Below are 20,077 nucleotides of genomic sequence, written 5' to 3'. Positions count from 1 at the left end.
TCCAAACAGATGTTGAGGAGAAACTAAGGCCCTTAAAATTCAACATCTTCACCTAATTAAAATTCTAAAAATTGGCCGGGCGCGGTGGCTCACGCCTGTAATCCTAGCTCTCTGGGAGGCCGAGGCGGGCGGATTGCTCGAGGTCAGAAGTTCGAAACCAGCCTGAGCAGGAGCGAGACCCCGTCTCTACTATAAATAGAAAGAAATTAATTGGCCAACTAATATATATATATATACAAAAAATTAGCCGGGCATGGTGGCGCATGCCTGTAGTCCCAGCTACTTGGGAGGCTGAGGCAGTAGGATTGCTTGAGCCAGGAGTTTGAGGTTGCTGTGAGCTAGACTGACGCCATGGCACTCACTCTAGCCTGGGCAATAAAGTGAGACTCTGTCTCAAAAAAAAAAAAAAAAAAAAAATTCTAAAAATTGGCAGGAAAGTTTTTTAACACAATAAGTAAATAAATGAACACACACACATATCATACATTTATCAGTCTCCAAGAGTTCACATAATATCTCATGGAGAAGAACAAGAGTCCTTCCCTGGAAACATAAGAAGAGACAAGGATACTCTCCATCAATGGTACTTGCCAATGCCTTTGCTAGAATTTCTGGTAGTGACTTTTTGAATACAAAAAGAAACAGGAGAAAAGTATAAGCACTATTCTCTGTAAGTTACGCAATTGAAAATGAATAAAACTTCAAGAAAATAAACCAGTAAGTTCTAGAGGTAACATAACAGTCCAGGAGATTTGTAGGATATAAGATAAATCTACGAAGTCCATTGTATTCCATTACATAGATGAGATAGAGCTGGAGAACGTAAGGGAAAGTAAGAGGTCCTATTAATTTATGATAATAATTTATAATAAACATTATAAGAAAAATAACAATATAAATAAATTACATATGAGTACTATAATTCTCATTGGGAAAACAAATTATAGTAAATTTAACATATGAACAATAATCAATTCAGAAAGAATTTTTGTAATGGCAAAAAAAACTCTAAAATACTTGAGTCTATAAAAACAAATGTTATAATACCAATATGAAAGAAACTACAAAATGTTGTTGAAAGAGATAGAACAGATCTGGAATGATGAAGAGATATGAATTGCTCCTGAACTCAGTATTGTAAAGATTTCAATTACCCCCAAATCAACTGATAAATCCAGTCTAATTCCAAACCAAGTTTTTTCTCAGAACTTTACAGAGCTGATTCATTTGGAAAAGAAAGCAAGTATCATTTTAAGAACGTTTTTAAAAATGAACATTCAAACAGAAAGGTTGGAAGAATGGACAAAATATTTTTGAAAGAGAAGAAAAATGGTGGGCCTGCTATAGTAAAATACCAAAAATCCGTAAGGCTATGACTAATGTCAAAGAGGTAGTATTAGTACAGTTCTAGACAAATGGATCAATGGAGTCAAATAAAATGTCCAGAAATAGACCCATTTATATTTGTCAACTAGTATTGACAGGGAGACTTACACTCAACTGGGAAAAGTCAGACTATTCAATAAGTGGCTATCCATTTAAGAAAAAACTAAATTCCCTATTTCAGATACTTCAAACACACAAAAAAATTAATTCCATATGGAGTAAAGACCAAATGTAATGACCAAAACTACTAAAAAATTTGGAAGAAAATAGAAGTTTATAACTTTGGGATATAAAAAACTTTATTAAACCAAAAGCAAAAAAAAAAAATAAAACCAGAAGAAACAAGTTGATAAATGTGACATCAAAAGACAAAGTATCCATATAACAAAAAATACCAGACACAAAATTAATACAAGCACATAGAATATTTCTGGAGTGATATAAAGAACGTGAGAACAGTAGTTTCCTCAAGTGTTGGGAATTGGGGAAAGATTGAGGGATAGCAGAGAAAATTTCATTATACATATATATATACTCTTCAGTAAGTTCTGTTAATTTCTTACCTACTTTTAAAGTGGAATAAAAATAGGCATGTATTCCTTAATTTTATAATAATAAAAAAGACAACATACCAGGAAAAATATTTAGCACCATAAAAGAAGGAAATGATAAATATTCAATTCCAGACTGTATCAAGAATACCAACAATGACAAAAACATATAGAAAAATGAGCAAAGGATCTTAACACAAAATTGTCTTTGCAGTGGCTAAAAATACATCAAAAGCATTAAGCTTCTATAATAATCAGGGGTATTCAAATTTTTAAAAACAAGTTTCCATTTTTCACCAACCATGTTTACAAAGATTTTAAAGTTTGATAATATTCAGGATAGGTAAGAGTGATGGGAAATGTATAATCTTATTCAGTATGGTTGTAAATTAGTCTACCATTTTGGAAGACAGTTTGCAGGAGCTATTAAAATTTTAAAATGTTCATCCTTTCTACTCCAGAAATCAATTTTCTCTTTAGCTACCTAGAAGAATAGTCACTCATGGCACCCATCAATTCTTTGCCTGTTTTTCACTGGAGCTAATTTGGAGTACAGTGTCCATTTTCAATTCAGTCACTTTTACTGCCCTGAGTTTAGAATGATAAAGTTTTTGTTCCAGTAAGCAGACTGAAGTTGCTGTTCCATTAAGCAGAAACAGCAAAAATTTTGGTGATGGACATTAATAAAGATAATCACATCCCATTTTTAATTACTGTATCAGCATGAAAACTTATCTTTTTGTGGAGCATTATTTTGTAAAAATTGGATGCTATAAATATCTTGTTTGTTTGTTTCTAGAATTTAAACCAGAATCCAAGGACTCTTTTGCCAAAATTTTACGGACTGTACTGCATGCAGTCAGGGGGCATTAATATCAGGATCGTGGTGATGAACAACGTCTTGCCACGCTTCATGAAAATGCACTTTACTTATGACTTAAAAGGCTCAACGTATAAACGAAGAGCATCCCGAAAAGAGAGAGAGAAATCCAACCCCACGTTTAAGGACTTAGATTTCCTGCAAGACATGCACGAAGGGTTGTATTTTGATACAGAAACCTACAACGCACTTATGAAAACACTTCAGAGAGACTGCCGGGTAAGGATGTGTCGTTGCTGTGATTTCCTTTGAAATGTCATCTGTGATCATGTATGTTTTGCTGACCCTTCTCGAAAGCATAGAAATAAGAAATGTCCAAAATGGACACGTGGAATCTCATCTTTCCCAATCCTGGTGCTAAACCATGCTTCCTTGATAGTGAAAGAATGGGTGGATGATGGGAGAATGATCTAGAGTCTCTTAACTTACATCTCTGTTGATTTTATTAATAAGCTAAGTCATCTTGCTTTGGTAAAATGCAACAAGAAAGCTTTGTTTTCTTTTCTTGCTTTCCTGTGGAAAAGATGGTTCAGCTAGAAAGAAACAGAATTTAGGTTTAACGCTGTGATTAGCAAGAAAAGCCATATGCACATCTTCAAAGAAGTAAGATTCCAACTGGTGAGACAAGTTTAGAGAAAATGCCCTTGAGATTCATAACGGCTTCCTCGAGGTCCATGATGTCAACAGCACGTTTGCTGAAATTGTTTTGTTATGATCTGAGTAAGAGGCAATCAGGAATGAGGCTTGCCACAGTTAGAGCAAAGACCGATCCATGCAAAAACGTATCCGGAATGATTGTTAAAAGTAAGGAGGAATTCCCCCAGCCTAGAATGCTTTTAAACAAACAAACAACTGAGGCCATGCCCCCATAATATGCTAAAATAAAATTAAAAAAAAAGAAAGAAAAAAAACAACTGAGGCCAAAACCCAGGGAAGACTTTTCTGACATGGTGAAAGTAGATAAAAAATCCTTTTAGAGAAAAAGATAAAAATGCAATTCTAATAGCTTCTGAAGGATAATGGTAACTTGATTAACAAATCTTCAGGAATATCATTTTCTGGCCCAGATGAACTTGGGAGAACTGTCCAGGCTGCTGAGCTAAGCTGGGCTTAGTGAAAGAGGGCAGAGAGCGACTTGGCACAGGATTGGGCCCAGGCCTGGCTTTCTGGGGACTTACAAGGCCTGGCCACTGGGGTGTGCCTTCCAGGCTGTGGGTTTTTTTTTTTTTTTTTTTTTTTTTTTTTTTGAGACAGAGTCTCGCTTTGTTGCCCAGGCTAGAGTGAGTGCCATGGCGTCAGCCTAGCTCATAGCAACCTCAAACTCCTGGCTCAAGCAATCCTCCTGCCTCAGCCTCCCGAGTAGCTGGGACTACAGGCATTCGCCACCATGCCCGGCTAATTTTTTGTATATATATTAGTTGGCCAATTAATTTCTTTCTATTTTATAGTAGAGACAGGGTCTCGCTCTTGCTCAGGCTGGTTTCGAACTCCTGACCTCGAGCAATCCGCCCGCCTCGGCCTCCCAGAGAGCTAGGATTACAGGCGTGAGCCACCGCGCCCGGCCCAGGCTGTGGGTTTTCTGCACCTTCCATGGGCCTGGACATATGGCCCACATTGTCACAGGGGAGGGGGACATTTCTCTACCAGACCTGAACTAGGTAAGGAAGACAGTCTAACCATCCCCTCTAAGGTCTAAAGCAAGGAATCCTCACTTAGGAACATAGTCCTTCTGTTTGGGCTTCTTTTATTTTTTCTTTCTACCTTTTATAACATGTATGATCATGCATGACAATGTGTCCTTGGACTTGCTTTTTGCATTGACAGAGATGTCATTCCACAGCTCCTCTTCCTTAGCTACCATTTATTGAATGCTTACAGTGTGCCAGGCTAGTCTAAGATTTTTTTTTAATGCATCATTTCATTTAATTCTCTCAACAACCCTTCAAAATCAGACCTATTCATCCTCTCATTTTAATTGCTGAAGAATTCAGCTCTTTGAGAGGTTCAGAAACTTGTCTAGCATTATTTAGAGAGTCAATGACAGAGCCCACATCTGTTTGGGTACAAAGCACGTGATCTGAAACACTGAGATGTAAAGATTCGCTCTGAGGGTTTTTTAAATTTTTCTCTTCAGAAGTCAAGGAAGGAACAGTGGGAACCAAGCTAAAAAAAATATCCGGCAGAGCTATTCAGATATCAGGGTGGATTTGAGTGATTCATGGTTTTCTTTAAAAAAAAGAAAGAAAAAAAAAAAACAAAACATACACATTTTAGTAGAAACGTTTTTCCTGTGTTTTTCCTACCCTTACAGGATGTGGGTGAAAAGTGCCTCTCAATTCCCCAGAGTTTGGTATGAGCCCATCTACTTTTAGATTTGCTTTCTCTTTGTGTGCACGGGGGCGGTTCTTGCCTCTTTCATATGGAAGGCCTTTTCTGCTGCCTTCCTACACCACCCACGTGATTGTAGGCTAGGAGAAAAAAAAAAACAGGTCAAATGTCAAAAAGCCATTACACAGGATTTGTCTGTTTATTACCATTTCCTGAGCCCAATAACTGAGAGAACGAGGTCAAGAATGACTTTTCATCAGGAATGAGACCCTGGAGATTTGCCTTTTTATTTTTTATTTTTTGGCAGGTTTGTTGCTGTTAAGAATCATAAAGGTCAGAGTGGAGGTATCCTGAGGCCACCTCCTTGTCACTCTTTGCACTTGATGTTATGCAAGACACAGATCATGGAACTTCCTTACATTTCACACATTTGCCTTCAGAAAGGCTTTTCTAGGGTCGCTTTGGGAGCATGTAAATGCCAAGTTATGCGGGAACCCAACTCCCTTCTCTGCTCTGCCTTGACCATGACCAAGTCCTCTATGATCGACAGCTGGTTGTCTGGGTAGAGATGCCTGGAGCAAGGCATGTGTCAGGACTTGCTTAATGTTTAATAGTCATGGGCCTCTTTGCAGACCTCATGAGTGCTGTCAACTGTCCTCCCAGCAAAATGACCATCCACGCCACAGTTCATGAATCCCTTAGAGCCCTTACGCCCTCCCCCTTCCCTTCCTGCCAGGCTGAGAGCCCCCTTCCTAAGGTCACCTCTCTCTTTCTTCATGACATCTTCTGAAGGGCCAGCTTTCTGGATAGCTGGAATATGGTTGGTGGGTGGCATTGCCCCGATATCCCCCTCTCTTTGGAAAGTTGAGCTTCAGTGCTGGCTGAGGGGCTGCAGGGATCCAGGGTGCTATAAGGTCACCCCAGGCTGGTGGCAGCACCAATCAGGAATCTCTGCTGTTAAAATTCCTCTAAGAGAGGCAGTACTGCTAAGGCTCTAGAAACAAACGGGAATGCATTACTGTGGCAGCACCCCAGCCAGAGAAAGGTGAACTAGACCTATATCAGTATATATCCTTTCATTCATTTAGCAGGCACATACTGTAAACATACTACATGCCAAGCATGAGGTGAATGACCTCCATTTTTGATCAATTGCCATACAATGTATTATGTGCAACGGCAACAGTATATTCTGAGGGTCAGAGTAGGTGACATTGTAGCTCGAAAAGTAATCCTATTAAGTATCCCTTTGGAAGGTAAGTTCTCCGGGTAGGCAAGTGGTAGAAACTTATTTCTAGGAAAGAGAGCAACAAAAGCCAGGTGTGAAACAGCATGACGTGTTCCAGGAACTCAAGCAGTTTTGTGTTCCAGCAGTTAATAGGAAGGGAGAGCATGTGAGGTAGGAGAGGAAAATAGCCAAACAATGTCAGAAGACCCTTTCTGGTGGTGCCAGGGGCCTCTTAAAGGCTTAGAAGTGGCAAATCCAGGAATCCCAGACCTTTGGACCCCAGCTTTTCTGTTCCCAGACAGAAACAATATATAAGCCTCCTAAACTCTCACCAACCTCCCTTCCTTCTCACCCACCCCTCTCAATCTCTTCTTTCATATTTTGGCTGGATACCTCTAACCCCAGGATCGCAGGTCCCTTAGGGTGAGCGCTGGCCAGGAGATTCCTGCACGACACAGTGAGCCGGCCTGGCCACGCTGCTCCCCGCTCCCGGTGGCCTGCTCCCAGTCAGAGCTCCGCTTCTGCACCGGCACCTCAGCAGCCTTGTCCTGCCACGAGCTCTCTTGACACACGCCATCTTCTCCCGACATCCCTGCAGCAGCACCCCAGGCCCTTCGCCTGGCTTCCCCAGCCCAGCCTTGGGCCCCTGTGGATAAGGCTGCCCCTCAGGGTGGTTTGTCCCCACCCCTGACCAACCCCTCCATGTAGCTCATTGCCCACTCAGAACTATTCTAGAAAACCGATCTTGTTTTGTGCCTCCACCCTGCTGAGCACGGTTCCCCCACAGGATTCAGACAAAGGGCTCTTTCCAAACGCAGGGATCCGGTCCTTGGGTTTTCCCCCAGCCCTGTGCTGCTGTCCCCTATTGGCTGTGCCTGGAGAAGTGTATATGGAAATAATTGGTCCCCTTTCTTGAAGCATTTCCTGTCCGTTGGCCTCAGCCTCTGTGTGCCTGCTGTGACAGCTGTCCTCATCCACAAGAGAATTTGGCCCAGGGAAAGAGTGGGCCCTACAAAAACATCACAGGTCACTTGCTATCAAAAGCAGAAAGCAGGATTTATTCAAACTGTGCCCTCTGACCCCGCATGACCAGCAAGCTGGGGTGCACGCCCTGTTTGAGAACTGCTCTCCCCTGGTATCCTGTCTTCATCCCCAAGCCTGCCCCTCTACCTGTCTTCCCTGAGCCAGGGAACATGAGCCAATTGCCCAAATCAGTGCCTTAATCTACCCTTTCCTCCTTCCTCTCCCTCTTTCCTGGCATGTAGTAAATCACCACATCCCATCCAATCTGTCTCCCATATAATTCGTGGGTCTGCCCCCTGCTCACCGTAGGCACAGCCTCTGCCTTTTTGGGACCCTACTTACTCATCACCGGGAATTTTGCAGTAGTCTCTTTGTTAGTTTGCAGTATCATTGTCTCCCAGCATGTCCCACCACTGCTGCCAGACTGGTCCTCTGATCAGAAGACTATGATCCTCTGGCTAAAGCCAATGCTTCCTAGCTTGGAACATTAAGATGCTTCCTGATCTGGTCTTTGCCACCATCTCCAGATGCCTCCTTCAGCTTCTGTCTCCCCTCCCCTGGAGCAGCCCCTGTTCCCCAGTTATTCAGATCTACTGGACGTGTTCTCTGAAAGTTATGGTCCTTTTGTGAATGCCTCACCCTGCTGGATCCTTCTTCTCCTCTGTCCTTCACCCGGCCCTCCCCTGCTCTTCCCAGGACTACTCTGGTATCCGCTCACTCCCCCAAACCCACCGTGCTGTGGCTAACCTGTGGCATCCTGTGCTCACCTCCCTTATGAGACTTAATATACTGTTTGTAGATTCTGGAACTTGAGGATCAAGCCTTAATCTGTCTTTATATCTACATGCCTGGTTCTTAGTAGGTTCTTTGTAAATGTTTGTTAGAATATATACCTGCACAAAGCAATAATAAACTGATGATAAAAAGAGAAAGGTTTAGGTATACCTCCAAGGAATCTGTCTTTGATGGCTTTTGTGTATTTAGCTGTTTTTTTAAGTTCAGCCTTATTTTGGAGGAAGTATCCAGTTTCATGCAATGCTTGCCAGATATGGCGTTGAGGATTTCATAAAGCAGATGATCTCTGTTTTGAGTCACTTAGGATTATTTGAAAAACTGTACTGGTTGTCCTCATATTGAGATTCATTTGTATAACAGAGGTGTTTTATATTTCAGTGAGTTTTCCCATGGAAGCAATGTTGTAAATGGTCATTAGACTTTAGTTTGTTAATACTGGCCCCTGTCTCCATCTCCCCAGCTAGGCTTAAAAAGTCTCCAAGGCCAAAGCTCATTCTTTATACCTTTCTGCAGTCGCAGCACCTGACTTACCATATATACTTAGTACATGTTGCAAGTTTGTGATAAAAACTCTCTTAAATTAAAAATGTATGTATTAATTTTGAAAAAACTATCAGGAATTATTTTTGCATTTATTTTTAATTTACTATGAATATTCTCTAACTTATCTATGAAAAATCTAGAGTCCCATCTCATTTAATTAATTTGATAAATTATTACATCCTACAATATTTATTGATAACTCTGAGAAATGACATTGAGATAAAGTATGTTAGTGAGAACTTGTGTTTATAACCCAAATGTTTTTTAGTCCTTCGAGTGGGAGTCATTATAGAGACAGTCTTTATAATGAATTAGCTAAGTGATGTATTCTACATTTATTATCATTTTTATTAAGCAGCAAAGTTATTAATTTATAACAAATGTGGAACCAATTTTCTTTTTTCATACAAATGACTATTACCATAAATATTAATAGGTTCTCAGAATTTAATGAAACCAGTCTTAAGACCACCAAAATTCTTTGATGTGCAAAGTAGGATCTTTGTATGTATCGAAAGCTCTAAATTTATAGATCAAATTCTTACCATGGGCATGGGTTACAGTATGGTGTATAAAATCTTAGTGGTGGCAGTGCTTGAATTTAATGCTTTTTAATCAATAAGGAATTGGATTTTCTTTCTAGATCTTAACCAAAACATTATAAGAGTGCATGGGGCATTGAGTCCACACCCCTAAGATTACTTACAAAAGAAGGTACAGATAAATTCATTATCTTTCAAAGTATGTTTTTTTTTTAATTTCGGCATATTATGGGGGTACAGATTTTAAGGTTTCAATAAATGCCCATTTCCCCCCTCCCCCCAAAAGTCTGAGTCTCCATCATGACCATCCCCCAGATGGTGCACATCTCACTCATTATGTATGTATATACCCGCCCCCCTCCCCCCTCCCACCTGCCCAATACCCTATTACTGTAGTACCTATGTGTCCACTTAGGTGCTACTCAGTTAATACCAGTTTGCTGGAGAATATATCTGGTGCTTGTTTTTCCATTCTTGGGATACTTCACTTAGTAGTATGGGTTCCAGCTCTAACCAGGAAAATATAAGATGTGCTATATCACCATTGTTTCTTAGAGCTGAATAGTACTCCATGGTATACATATACCACATTTTATTAATCCATTCTTGGATTGATGGGCACTTGGGCTGTTTCCACAGCCTTGCAATTATGAATTGTGCTGCTATAAACATTCGAGTGCAGGTGTCTTTTTTGTAGAGTGTCATTGGATCATTTGGGTAGATGCCCAGCAATGGGATTGCTGGATCAAATGGTAGATTCACTTGTATCGCTTTAAGGTATCTCCATATTGCTTTCCACAGAGGTTGAACTAGTTTGCAGTCCCACCAGCAGTGTAGGAGTGTTCCTCTCTCTCCGCAACCACGCCAGCATTTATTGTTTGGAGATTTTTCGATAAAGGCCATTCTCACTGGGGTTAAGTGATATCTCATTGTGGTTTTGATTTGCATTTCCCTGATGATTAGAGATGTTGAGCATTTTTTCATATGTTTGTTGGCCATTCTTCTGTCTTCTTTAGAAAAGTTTCTGTTCAAATCCTTTGCCCACTTTTTAATGGGGTTATTTGATTTTTTCTTCCTGATTTTCGTGAGTTCTAAGTATATTCTAGTTATCAGTCCCTTATCGGATGCATAAGATGCAAAAATTTTCTCCCATTCTGTAGGTTGTCTGTTTACTTTCATGACTATTTCTTTGGCTGTGCAGAAGCTTTGTAGTTTGATCATGTCCTATTTATTTATTTTTGTTGCTGCTGTGATTGCCTTTGGGGACTTCTTCATAAACTCTTTGCCCAGGCCGATGTCTAGGAGAGTGTTTCCAACTTTTTCCTCTAGAGTTCTAATAGTTTCATACCTTAGGTTTAAGTCTGTTATCCAGCGTGAGTTGGTTTTTGTGAGAGGTGAAAGGTGTGGGTCCTGTTTTAGCCTTCTACAGGTGGCTATCCAGTTTTCCCAGCACCATTTATTGAAAAGGGATTCTTTTCCCCAGCGTATGTTTTTGTCTGCTTTGTCAAAGATTAGATGGCTATATGAGGATGGTTTTATATCAGGATTCTCACATCTGTTCCACTGGTCAATATTCCTATTTTTGTGCCAATACCATATTGTTTTAATTACTACAGCTTTGTAGTATAGTTTGATATCTGGCAAATTAATGCCTCCCATTTTGTTTTTGTTGCCTAGAATTGCTCTTGATATTTGGGGTCAAAGTATGTTTTACAAATACTATAATCCCATAATATGTATCATTTGTTCCATTGTTTTAAATTATGAGCTTTGCTATCTATAATATTAATTATTTTGATACCATAGCAATATAAGGATAAGGCAAAGTTAAAATTGGTGAACAAATAAATAAAACTAACTCATAGAACCAAAGATTGTTTGAGCTGGAAGGCATCCTAGGAGTTCTGGGAAACAGTAGAACAATGTATTCCAGTCTCTAGTCTGAGAAAAAATAATTTTGGACTTACCTAGCCAAACCAGATTTCCTTGTGAGAACAAAAATAAATGCATTCTCATATATGCAAGGACTTTTTAAATTTTTCTACCTGTAAATCCTTTTTTTATTATTTTTTATTTTGAGATAATTATAGATTCACATGTACTTGGAAGCTAACACAGAGAGAGTTCATATACCCTTCACCAATTTCCCCCAATGGTAACATCTTGCATGACCTTAGTACAATATCTCAACCGGGAAATTGATATTAGTACTCTCTACCAAGATTTTTCAGATTTCACCAGTTTTATATGTATATGCACGTGTGTGTGTGTGTGTGTGTGTGTGTGTGTGTGTGTGTGTCTGTCAAGGGGAAGGTTCTGTGTAATTTTATACATATATAGATTTTTATAATGACCACAGTCAAGTACGGAACAGCTGCTTCTCAAAGAATCCTAATGCTACCCTGGTAGCCACAGTACCTCCCTCCTCCCGGCCCCTCCCTAATCCTGTGCAACCACCAATCTGTTTTTTATCGTTATAATTGTCATTTGACATTTCAAGAATACTGTATAAATGGAATCATACAGTGTACACCTCTTGATATTGGCTTTTTTTTTTCACTCAGCATAATGCCTTTGAGATCCATCCAAGTTATTGCCTGTGACAGTACTTTGTTCCCTATATTGCTGGGTGATATTTCTTAATATGGATATACCACAGTTTACCATTCACCCACTGAAAGACATGTGGGTTTTTGTTGGGTTTTTTTTTTTGACGCAGAGTCTCACTCTGTTGCCCCGGCTAGAGTGCCGTGGCGTCAGCCTAGCTCACAGCAGCCTCAAACTCCTGGGCTCAAGCGATCCTTCTGCCTCAGCCTCCCGAGTAGCTGGGACTACAGGCATGCACCACCATGCCCGGCTAATTTTTTCTATTTTTGGTAGAGACGGGGTCTCGCTCTTGCTCAGGCTGGTCTCTAACTCCTGAGCTCAAATGATCCTCCCGCCTCGGCCTCCCAGAGCGCTAGGATTACAGGCGTGAGCCACCGCGCCGGCCTTTTCTTGGTTTTTGGGTGTTACAAATAAAGCGAAAGCTGCTATGAACATGTGTATACTGGTTTTCGTGTGAGCATGAGTTTTCATTTCTCTGAGATAAATGCCTGAGTACAATTTCTGTGTCGTATGGTAAGCGCATGTTTAGTTTTGCAATAAACTACCATAGTCCTTTGCAGAATGGTTACATGATTTTATATTCCTGCCTGCAGTGTGTGAGTAATCCATTTCTCCTCATTCTTTCCAGCAGTTGCTGTTGAAACTATTTTTTTTTTATTTAGCGATTCTGATAGGCGTTTCAGTCTCTTGCTAAAAAATTACTTAAGTGTAAACTCCAGAAAAGCAAAAGATAAATTCAATAAAGAAGTAGTTTGGGGCTATAGGAAGGAGTGGTAAAAAAAAAAAAGGAAGCAGAAAATCTTATAGTTAAGTCTGGTGGCTACTAATATATCTGTTAGACTTAATCCAATTGACAAGGATTCCTAAGAAGAGGCCTAAGGTACCGGAGTTTAGCATGTATGTTTCTAATATGCATTTTTTATGAAACTTTAGATTATTATAGCACTTCATCTAAATCTATTCTGTAGCCATTGGTATTGCTTCATTATATTGTAATTACTTGATCACATGTTGAATGTTTGCTGCTAAAATCTGCTCCCTGTGAGAACAGGAGCCATGGGGCTTCATTTCCCACTCTTCAGCTCTCCCACAGCAAATCTCTTGCTGTGGATCTTCCGAGAAACCTAGGCAATAACAACAAACATATTTGAAATGGTGAAACTTACCTAATCAATAAACATAATAAAAGCAGGTTTGGGTAAAAACCTACACATGGTTTGTCATGAAATAGAGAACCAAAGTAAATCATGTCAACATTGAGAATTTGTGGGTAATTGTTTGAAGTGAATTTGCATTGCTCATTTGTCCAGTGTCTGCTAATGGCCAGTAAACTGGTAAATTGCAACTGTGCTGACCTCTCCATCCCCTCAGTTATTTATTTAGGTGGTGACTGGTGTCCCAAGTAAGACTATGGATACACCGCAACTGTTCATTGGTCTCAAAAGGGGGCTGATGTTTGTCCAGGCTTTTGCTACTTGCTGCAGTTTAGCTCTGCTGCAGGTGGGTGATAGAAATGAGCCCTCCTGCTGGCAGTAACTGAAGGGACACAATGGCAGTGCCAGACAGTGGCAGGGCAGTTACAAAAATCAGAATACTCTATGTTGTTGTTCATGCCTGACTTTCTACTAAGTAAGGGATACCTCGATTTGAACCAGGCAAGTAATTCCCAATATTTTGCAGAACCATCTATTCCAGTTTTTAGCAGAAGGAAGGTTCCATCTTTGATATAACCTACAGATACCAAAGTAGCTAACACTTAAAACACATCATCTGCAATATGTAATCACCAAATACTTATACACAATACAATATATAATACATGATTTCATGAGCAGTAAGTACACATTTCCAAGGCTCAGTTCATCTGTGGGTTGGTTCGTGTAACATTTATTATGGACTTGCTTTGAGCCAGGTGATCTATTGCAGGTAGATTCTCCCACTAACCCTCACAGCAGCCCTGTGAAGTGAGGAGTATGATTCTCTTGACAGATGAAGAAGTGAATCCTCAGGAGTTCAGCTTCCTCAGCTCCACAGATAGTGCTGGATCCAAGTTATACACCCAGGTCTCTCTGACTCCAAACACATGTTCTCTCACTATTACACTCTCCTCAAGGAGCTTGCGGATGTAATGGAAGAAGGTCCACTGATGTGAAAACGTTAAGTAATAGCATAGACAGGTGCAGACAGCATGGGCTACAAGTGCCTGATGACGGGTCCTCTAGCTCTGTCAGGGAGATATTTGAGTAGGTGCTGTAGGAGTTAGGAAAAGTCTCTATGAAAGTAAAGAACTCGGTTTGGACAGGAAAATGAGTTAATGAAACCTTGCAGCCTATTTCAAGAAGGGAGGAAAGAGGAACACAGTGCCAACTGACTAAGCAATACAAAGTTAAATAATCCAAACATTTAATTTTAAAAGTTTAATGAAAAGCATAATCAAGCCCACTGATACTTGTCAACTGTAACCAACATGTGTGCATGTGAAATCCTATTAACTTCCAAGCAAGACTTCCTTCTAAGCAATGCGATGGTTACAGTGGGGTCAGTTGTTTTTGAAATCCTGTGCAAAAGGAGATCAGGGACCAGATGGATGATGTTAAATCCTGTGTGAGCAGCTTTTGAGAATTCTCATTCACTCCTAAAACTGAAGGATTATCAAGCCAGCAGTTATTTCTTTTAATGCTTGCTTCAAACCAAAGTATTACAAACTTTTCTATAGAAAGAATAGAAATGGGAGACTGAGTAGCTTCCTCAGCCCTAAGAAGTAAATTCCTTTTCCTTTCCTTCCTAAAAGAAAATATTACCTAAAGTTTAGAGAATCAAAGCATTCCCTGAGTTGTTGTGATGTGTCTAGCTAGTTTTCATTTTAAGTAACTTGTTGCACTGAAATTTAGATATACAATAATTCAAGTTCATGGAAGCTCAAGTCTTTGGGGCTTATGAAATAGAACGATGCTATGTCTAGTAAATTAGGGTTTCCTGCTTTTGTGTGAAAAGAACCTACCTATCTTTGACTTTGTAAAGGGCTGTAAGTGCAGAGGTCAGGCCAGCGTGGGTCCCAAATGAAAGAGCCCACAAAGTATCTGAGGGTCAGGAGCAAAGGGAAGGAAATGCCCCCAGGACCACATCCTCCTCTCTACTGAGAGCCCTGCCAATGCAGACAGGAGGGCAGGAAGGGGAAGTGGCCATAGGGGGGCCTAATGGTAACAACTCCAGCTTTGAAGATATATCTGGAATGGCTTTGAGGTTGGCCGCTGTAGACCTTGTCGTGGATGCTGATAGGAGCCAGTCACACGCATCCTAGTGTGAAACAAAGCTGGTTGTCAGCACCCAAAGCAAAGGAGACAGAGGGGACGCAAACCCTGGTGATTTACAAAATGGAGCTGAGCCTCCATATTTTGGGAGGAACTTCCGGAATCTGGTGAGGGACTGAATGACAGAGATTTAAGACATATTTGAGAGTTTATGGGGTCTGGAAAAACATTACAAAGTTTAGAAAATGGTTCCAAAATATGCCTCGTGGGACGTTACTCAGCTCATTGTGTACCTGTCAAACATGACCTTGTATTCCTCCCAGAAGCTTCCAACTTAGGCTACTGGGAATACTTTCAAAGAGTAAAAGCAATTCCGTTTTATAGGGCTTTATTTCATTCATCCCACATCCAATGCACGTTTATGAAGTACCCACGGTGCTATAGGAACAGGGCCTGCATGACTCTCTTGTGAAAAGCCAGGTACTTCTTTGGCCATACGGTGGTTCTAAACCTTTCTGGAAAGATCACCACGTCGTACTGGCTTCTGAGAGGCTTAGGCCCACATGTGTGGCTTTTTATCCCTGTCAGAGTCGGTCAACACTTTGTATATGCTCTCCTCTCCTACAAGTGACTGTCCCTTTGATATCAGCAGTGTTCTTCTTTCAAAGAAATTTTTAAACTTAGTTATTTTGATCACGCAAGTAGAACTCTTCTCTCCTCATTTTTGTCCCTCAGAACACTGCACTTCTCTACGGTGAGGTAGAAAATCTCTGTGGGGAATTTCTGCCTCCTCCATAAGAATGAAATGGTCGAGGAGAATCTGTTATGAATGCATTTATATATGAAATTTCGACTTTTTATGAAAAGGATACATCTGTGAACTTTTCCATTTGTACACATCAAGAAAGTATTTCAAAAGGGATACACAGTCCACTGGACATGTGAGTTGTCAATAGCTATGAGGGATGCAGGGAAGTTAAAATCTAACGTTTATTTAAAATATCCTCATCCAACCTGGATGTGAACCTGGCTGGAATGAGTCCACAGCTCTTTAACTTCCTTCTCTTCATTTATCCACATGAAGGCCTCATTTGTATACTTGGACCATCCATATTCAGATGGTGCCAGCTGTTTCCAAACACAAACCATCATAACCACCAGCTCGGGTTTGCTGCATTTTCATCAGCACCTGGTCATCTGTCTGCAGATGATGACGAGAAGTTGTTTAGAAGTGGAGATTCTCCATCCTTGGACATTCCTCCTCTTTCTGAAAGAGATACCCAACTATTTTCTAGATTGTTAGCCATTTCAGAAAAATGTCAACAACTTGACTTTCAAGGAACAGAGAAAGCAGTGATTTCAGGTTGCAAATGTACTTTCTCTAACATTCAGATGTGAAGGGAAAATGTAGTTAATTATCATGACTACTCTTCCTCACTGGCATCTATGAATACTTCCCCAAACTTAAACTTACCAGTGAATAGTATCGCAGTCTCCGCTGGTTTAGACAGTCACCTCTCAGTTTAAACATTCTCCTTATTCAAAGGCAAACTCCCTCTCAGGACTGGTGTGAATTGTCCTTCTTTTATCACTCCATCTTTTTAGGTAATCACAATTGGAAACGAGGGTCTTCATCACATGTTGACACACAGTGTGACCACATTGCCATTGGCCCCTCCACTTACTATATTCTAGCTCCGCCTTGAACTGTCACCCTCGTGCTAAGTGTGGCTTTGCACTATATGGCATTGAGCCACCCTCTGTGCCTTCCTTACTTTGACCATGTACATATTATCCAAAAACTAAAATACTTCGAAACTCCAAAGAATCCATTTGTAGTGACACCTCGCAGAACCTGAGTTTTCTGTCACTTCTTAAAACTCACCCTACAGGTACTCCATGTTCTGCTTAAATTGTAAGCTTCTCAACCAGTGATGACCTTCCCAGGCCTCCGAGTCTTCCTGCCCTCTGGAAGCTTTGATGATTCTCAGAGCATGTATGGGCCTGGTTTCTCTGGCCTTAAACCACCACGAGAATCTCAGTTGATAAATCCTGCCTTACCTTCCTGCCAAATTAATTACGTGTCATTCAGCAAATAGATTTTGAATTCTCTCTGCATAAGGCTCTGTGCTGAGACCTGTGGGAGGTCCAAAAATGAGTAGGATATGGTCCTTCCTCTAAGAAGCCCAGAGTTTGAACTTTAAACCATCGAGGTCTTATTTTCGTCGACGGATTTTTCTATTTTTCTCTTTCCTTGTTCATAAGAGTAATGCTAGAGGGGAGGGCTAAGTCCTTTTTCCTCTTTCCCAAGAAAGGCAGTTCACCTGAGGGAGTGGACTGTAGGAGAGAGTGGTCAGGACCCCAGAATGTCACCCCATGTGTGGAAGGGCAGCTGGCCAGCATTGGGCTCCTGCTGTCCTCCCAGTTAAAACACAGTGAAGTGAATCATTCATGGTAAAGCCAACTAGAAGATATATCATATCATCAGAAGGACTTAGCATTTTAGCATAAGACGTTACTTTTAATATGTTTACGAAATAATTTAAGAAATCTTTATTTGTAGAAACAAAGTATCTATAAAGAAAAGAATTCCAAAATTCATCCAATATAGAAAGCTGATGAATATAGAGGTATATAAAATCTTTGAAAATGATGGACAACTATTTCTAATGCATATAAAATATACTTCTATTATTTCAAGCTTTTCAAATGAAGGGAAAAAAAGAAAGAAAGAAAGAAAAGGGCTTCATACATGTTAATCCAGCACAGCCCAGAATTCTAAATCTGCATTAAACACAATAAAAGACACATTATTGCCATAACTAGGCTAAGGACTTAATATTTATTTTATTCTGCTTTACCAGTCAAAATGATGGGCCACAACCTATATTTTCACATTATTACATTAGCAGATAACACTGAGCTTTATTGAAGAAATTGGATTAAATTAAAAAGGCAGCTCTAACTAGACTGCCACATACAAGTAATTTTGGAGCTATACTCTGAGGGGCCTATTTACGAGTAATGGCAGACCCTTGAACCCATTTTTCCCTAAACCAGTACTTCCAAGAATGTCTATTTGCATAAAATCTCCAGGCTATTATTTTGAATTTTTTTATATTATTGAATTAACACAAATTATTTTGCCAGTCATTATTAACTCCTTATTCAGGGACTGTAGGCCAGCAGGGAACATTACTCAGGGCCATTGGTACATCTGCCCATCAGCTCCACATTTTGTTAATTTGGTTATTCTTTAGATCTTCCATCAGAGAATGATCGGATAAGATAGGACACAGAAAGTCTTCTGTTTTAACCACTTTAGTTAAGATCCTAAATTATTAAATTCTGTACTCATCCTTGCCATCTTTATCCCATAATCAGCAAAGAGTAAGTTAATGCTAATCAGGTATAGAAATGCATTTTATCTAAGCATTTCAAAGTAGCAAATTAAACTTTATTTTTGAAAAGTTCAAACATATACAAAAGTGGACAGAATATTAGAATAAATCCCCATATATACTCTGTAACTAATTTTTACTGCCTCCTTCCGCATATGATTTGAAACACATACCAGGCATCATATTTGATTCATACATATTTTAGTAAGAATCCCTAAACACTAAGGGCTTCTTAAAAAAAATAAAATAAAATTTATAAAACCATTACCATACATTAAAAATCTTGCTAATTATCAAATGTCAGTGTTTCTAGCTGTTCCAGAAATAACTGTTTTTGTGGTTTAGATCAGGATTTAAATAGTGTCTACTTGCTAAGTGCTCTGTCACTCTTAGTTTTTTCATTTTGAAGTTATTTGTTGAAGAAAATAGGTTGTTTATCCCAGAGTCTGGATCTTGCTGATCACATCCCATCGTTTATTAACAGGCTCTTCTCTTGTCTTGTTTTTTGCTGGAAATTGGTTTTTGGATCTAGAGATCAGCTTTAGGTCTGACTTCATATGTGGGGTCTCCTCCTGTCAAGAGACACATAATGTCAGAATGCCGTTCTCTCTGTGATGTTAGCTGCTTTTGATGGCCCTGGACTAGATCTATTCATTCATTAGGAGTTGCAGCATGAGGATATTTTAATTTTATTATATACTAGCCAGAATGCTCAAAGGATTTTTATAATAAATAAGATAGTACCTGGCACGTAGTAGGCACTCAATATAGTATGTATTGAATGGGTTAATTTCCATGTCCCCGGAGACATGGGAAATCATTAGAAACCTTGCTTGCTTAAGATCCAGTTAATAAAGCATCTCTTTTCCTGCTAGAATCATTATCCTTCTGTTTTGCATAACACATCTCTAACTGATTACTTGAGTTGCATTATATTTATCACTTGTAATATCTTCTGGTGCTTGGTACCAATTTTTAAATGCAGCTGTTTTCAAACATATGTTGGATTTATCTAGTGGATTGTCTTTTCTCAGTCTTGTGCTAACTTAACTTGACATTCTTAACAGATTAAAAGAGCAGAGGCATTGGAGAACAGGAAAGCTAAGGAGGCGCTGAGCTATGTTCCATCTAAGGGACAGCACCAAGCATTCTCAGATGATTAAAGAGTCTTTGCAGTTGACTGAGCCTGTGACATGCTGTCCTTGCAAAGGCTTCCAAAAGAGAAATGTGACAATCTTACTAGACTCAAAGCTCAGCCTCGTTTGTATCAAAACAATCTTGCCTTTCATCTGCCATTTTATTGCATGCCTACTAAACAGTAAATTAAAAAGAGTCTCTGTAAATACCAGCTTGATTTTTGCCCTTGACACGGTGTATATAAAATATCTAGGCGTGGGTAGATTTGAAAACTCTATGGACTTTTATCTTTGTTTTTCTGACAATACAGAGTACATCATTACAGTAAATGTTTTCAGTGCTAAAAATTTTTCACAGGCATTGTAATCATGACGCACAGTACCCAGTTCTTATATTTAAGATATA

The 20,077-nt window shown here is 39.7% G+C and overlaps 1 protein-coding gene across 6 annotated transcripts in view; it reads left to right on the top strand.

The window, feature by feature from the left end:
• The window catches only part of PIP5K1B (phosphatidylinositol-4-phosphate 5-kinase type 1 beta), a 282,554-nt gene that overhangs the window by 178,387 nt on the left and 84,090 nt on the right, over positions 1–20,077 (top strand). For all 6 annotated transcript variants that reach the window (XM_012736933.3, XM_012736976.3, XM_012736925.3 and 3 more), the window contains one exon: positions 2,737–3,036. In XM_012736933.3, the coding sequence (XP_012592387.1) occupies positions 2,737–3,036 (300 nt within the window). The remainder of the gene's footprint in view (positions 1–2,736; positions 3,037–20,077) is intronic.

The sequence above is a fragment of the Microcebus murinus genome, chromosome 12 (genome assembly GCF_040939455.1).
Source record: "Microcebus murinus isolate Inina chromosome 12, M.murinus_Inina_mat1.0, whole genome shotgun sequence".
In the NCBI taxonomy this organism is placed as follows: domain Eukaryota; kingdom Metazoa; phylum Chordata; class Mammalia; order Primates; family Cheirogaleidae; genus Microcebus; species Microcebus murinus.
Note: the sequence above shows the minus strand (reverse complement) of the source record. Positions and strands in the feature narration are given on the sequence as shown.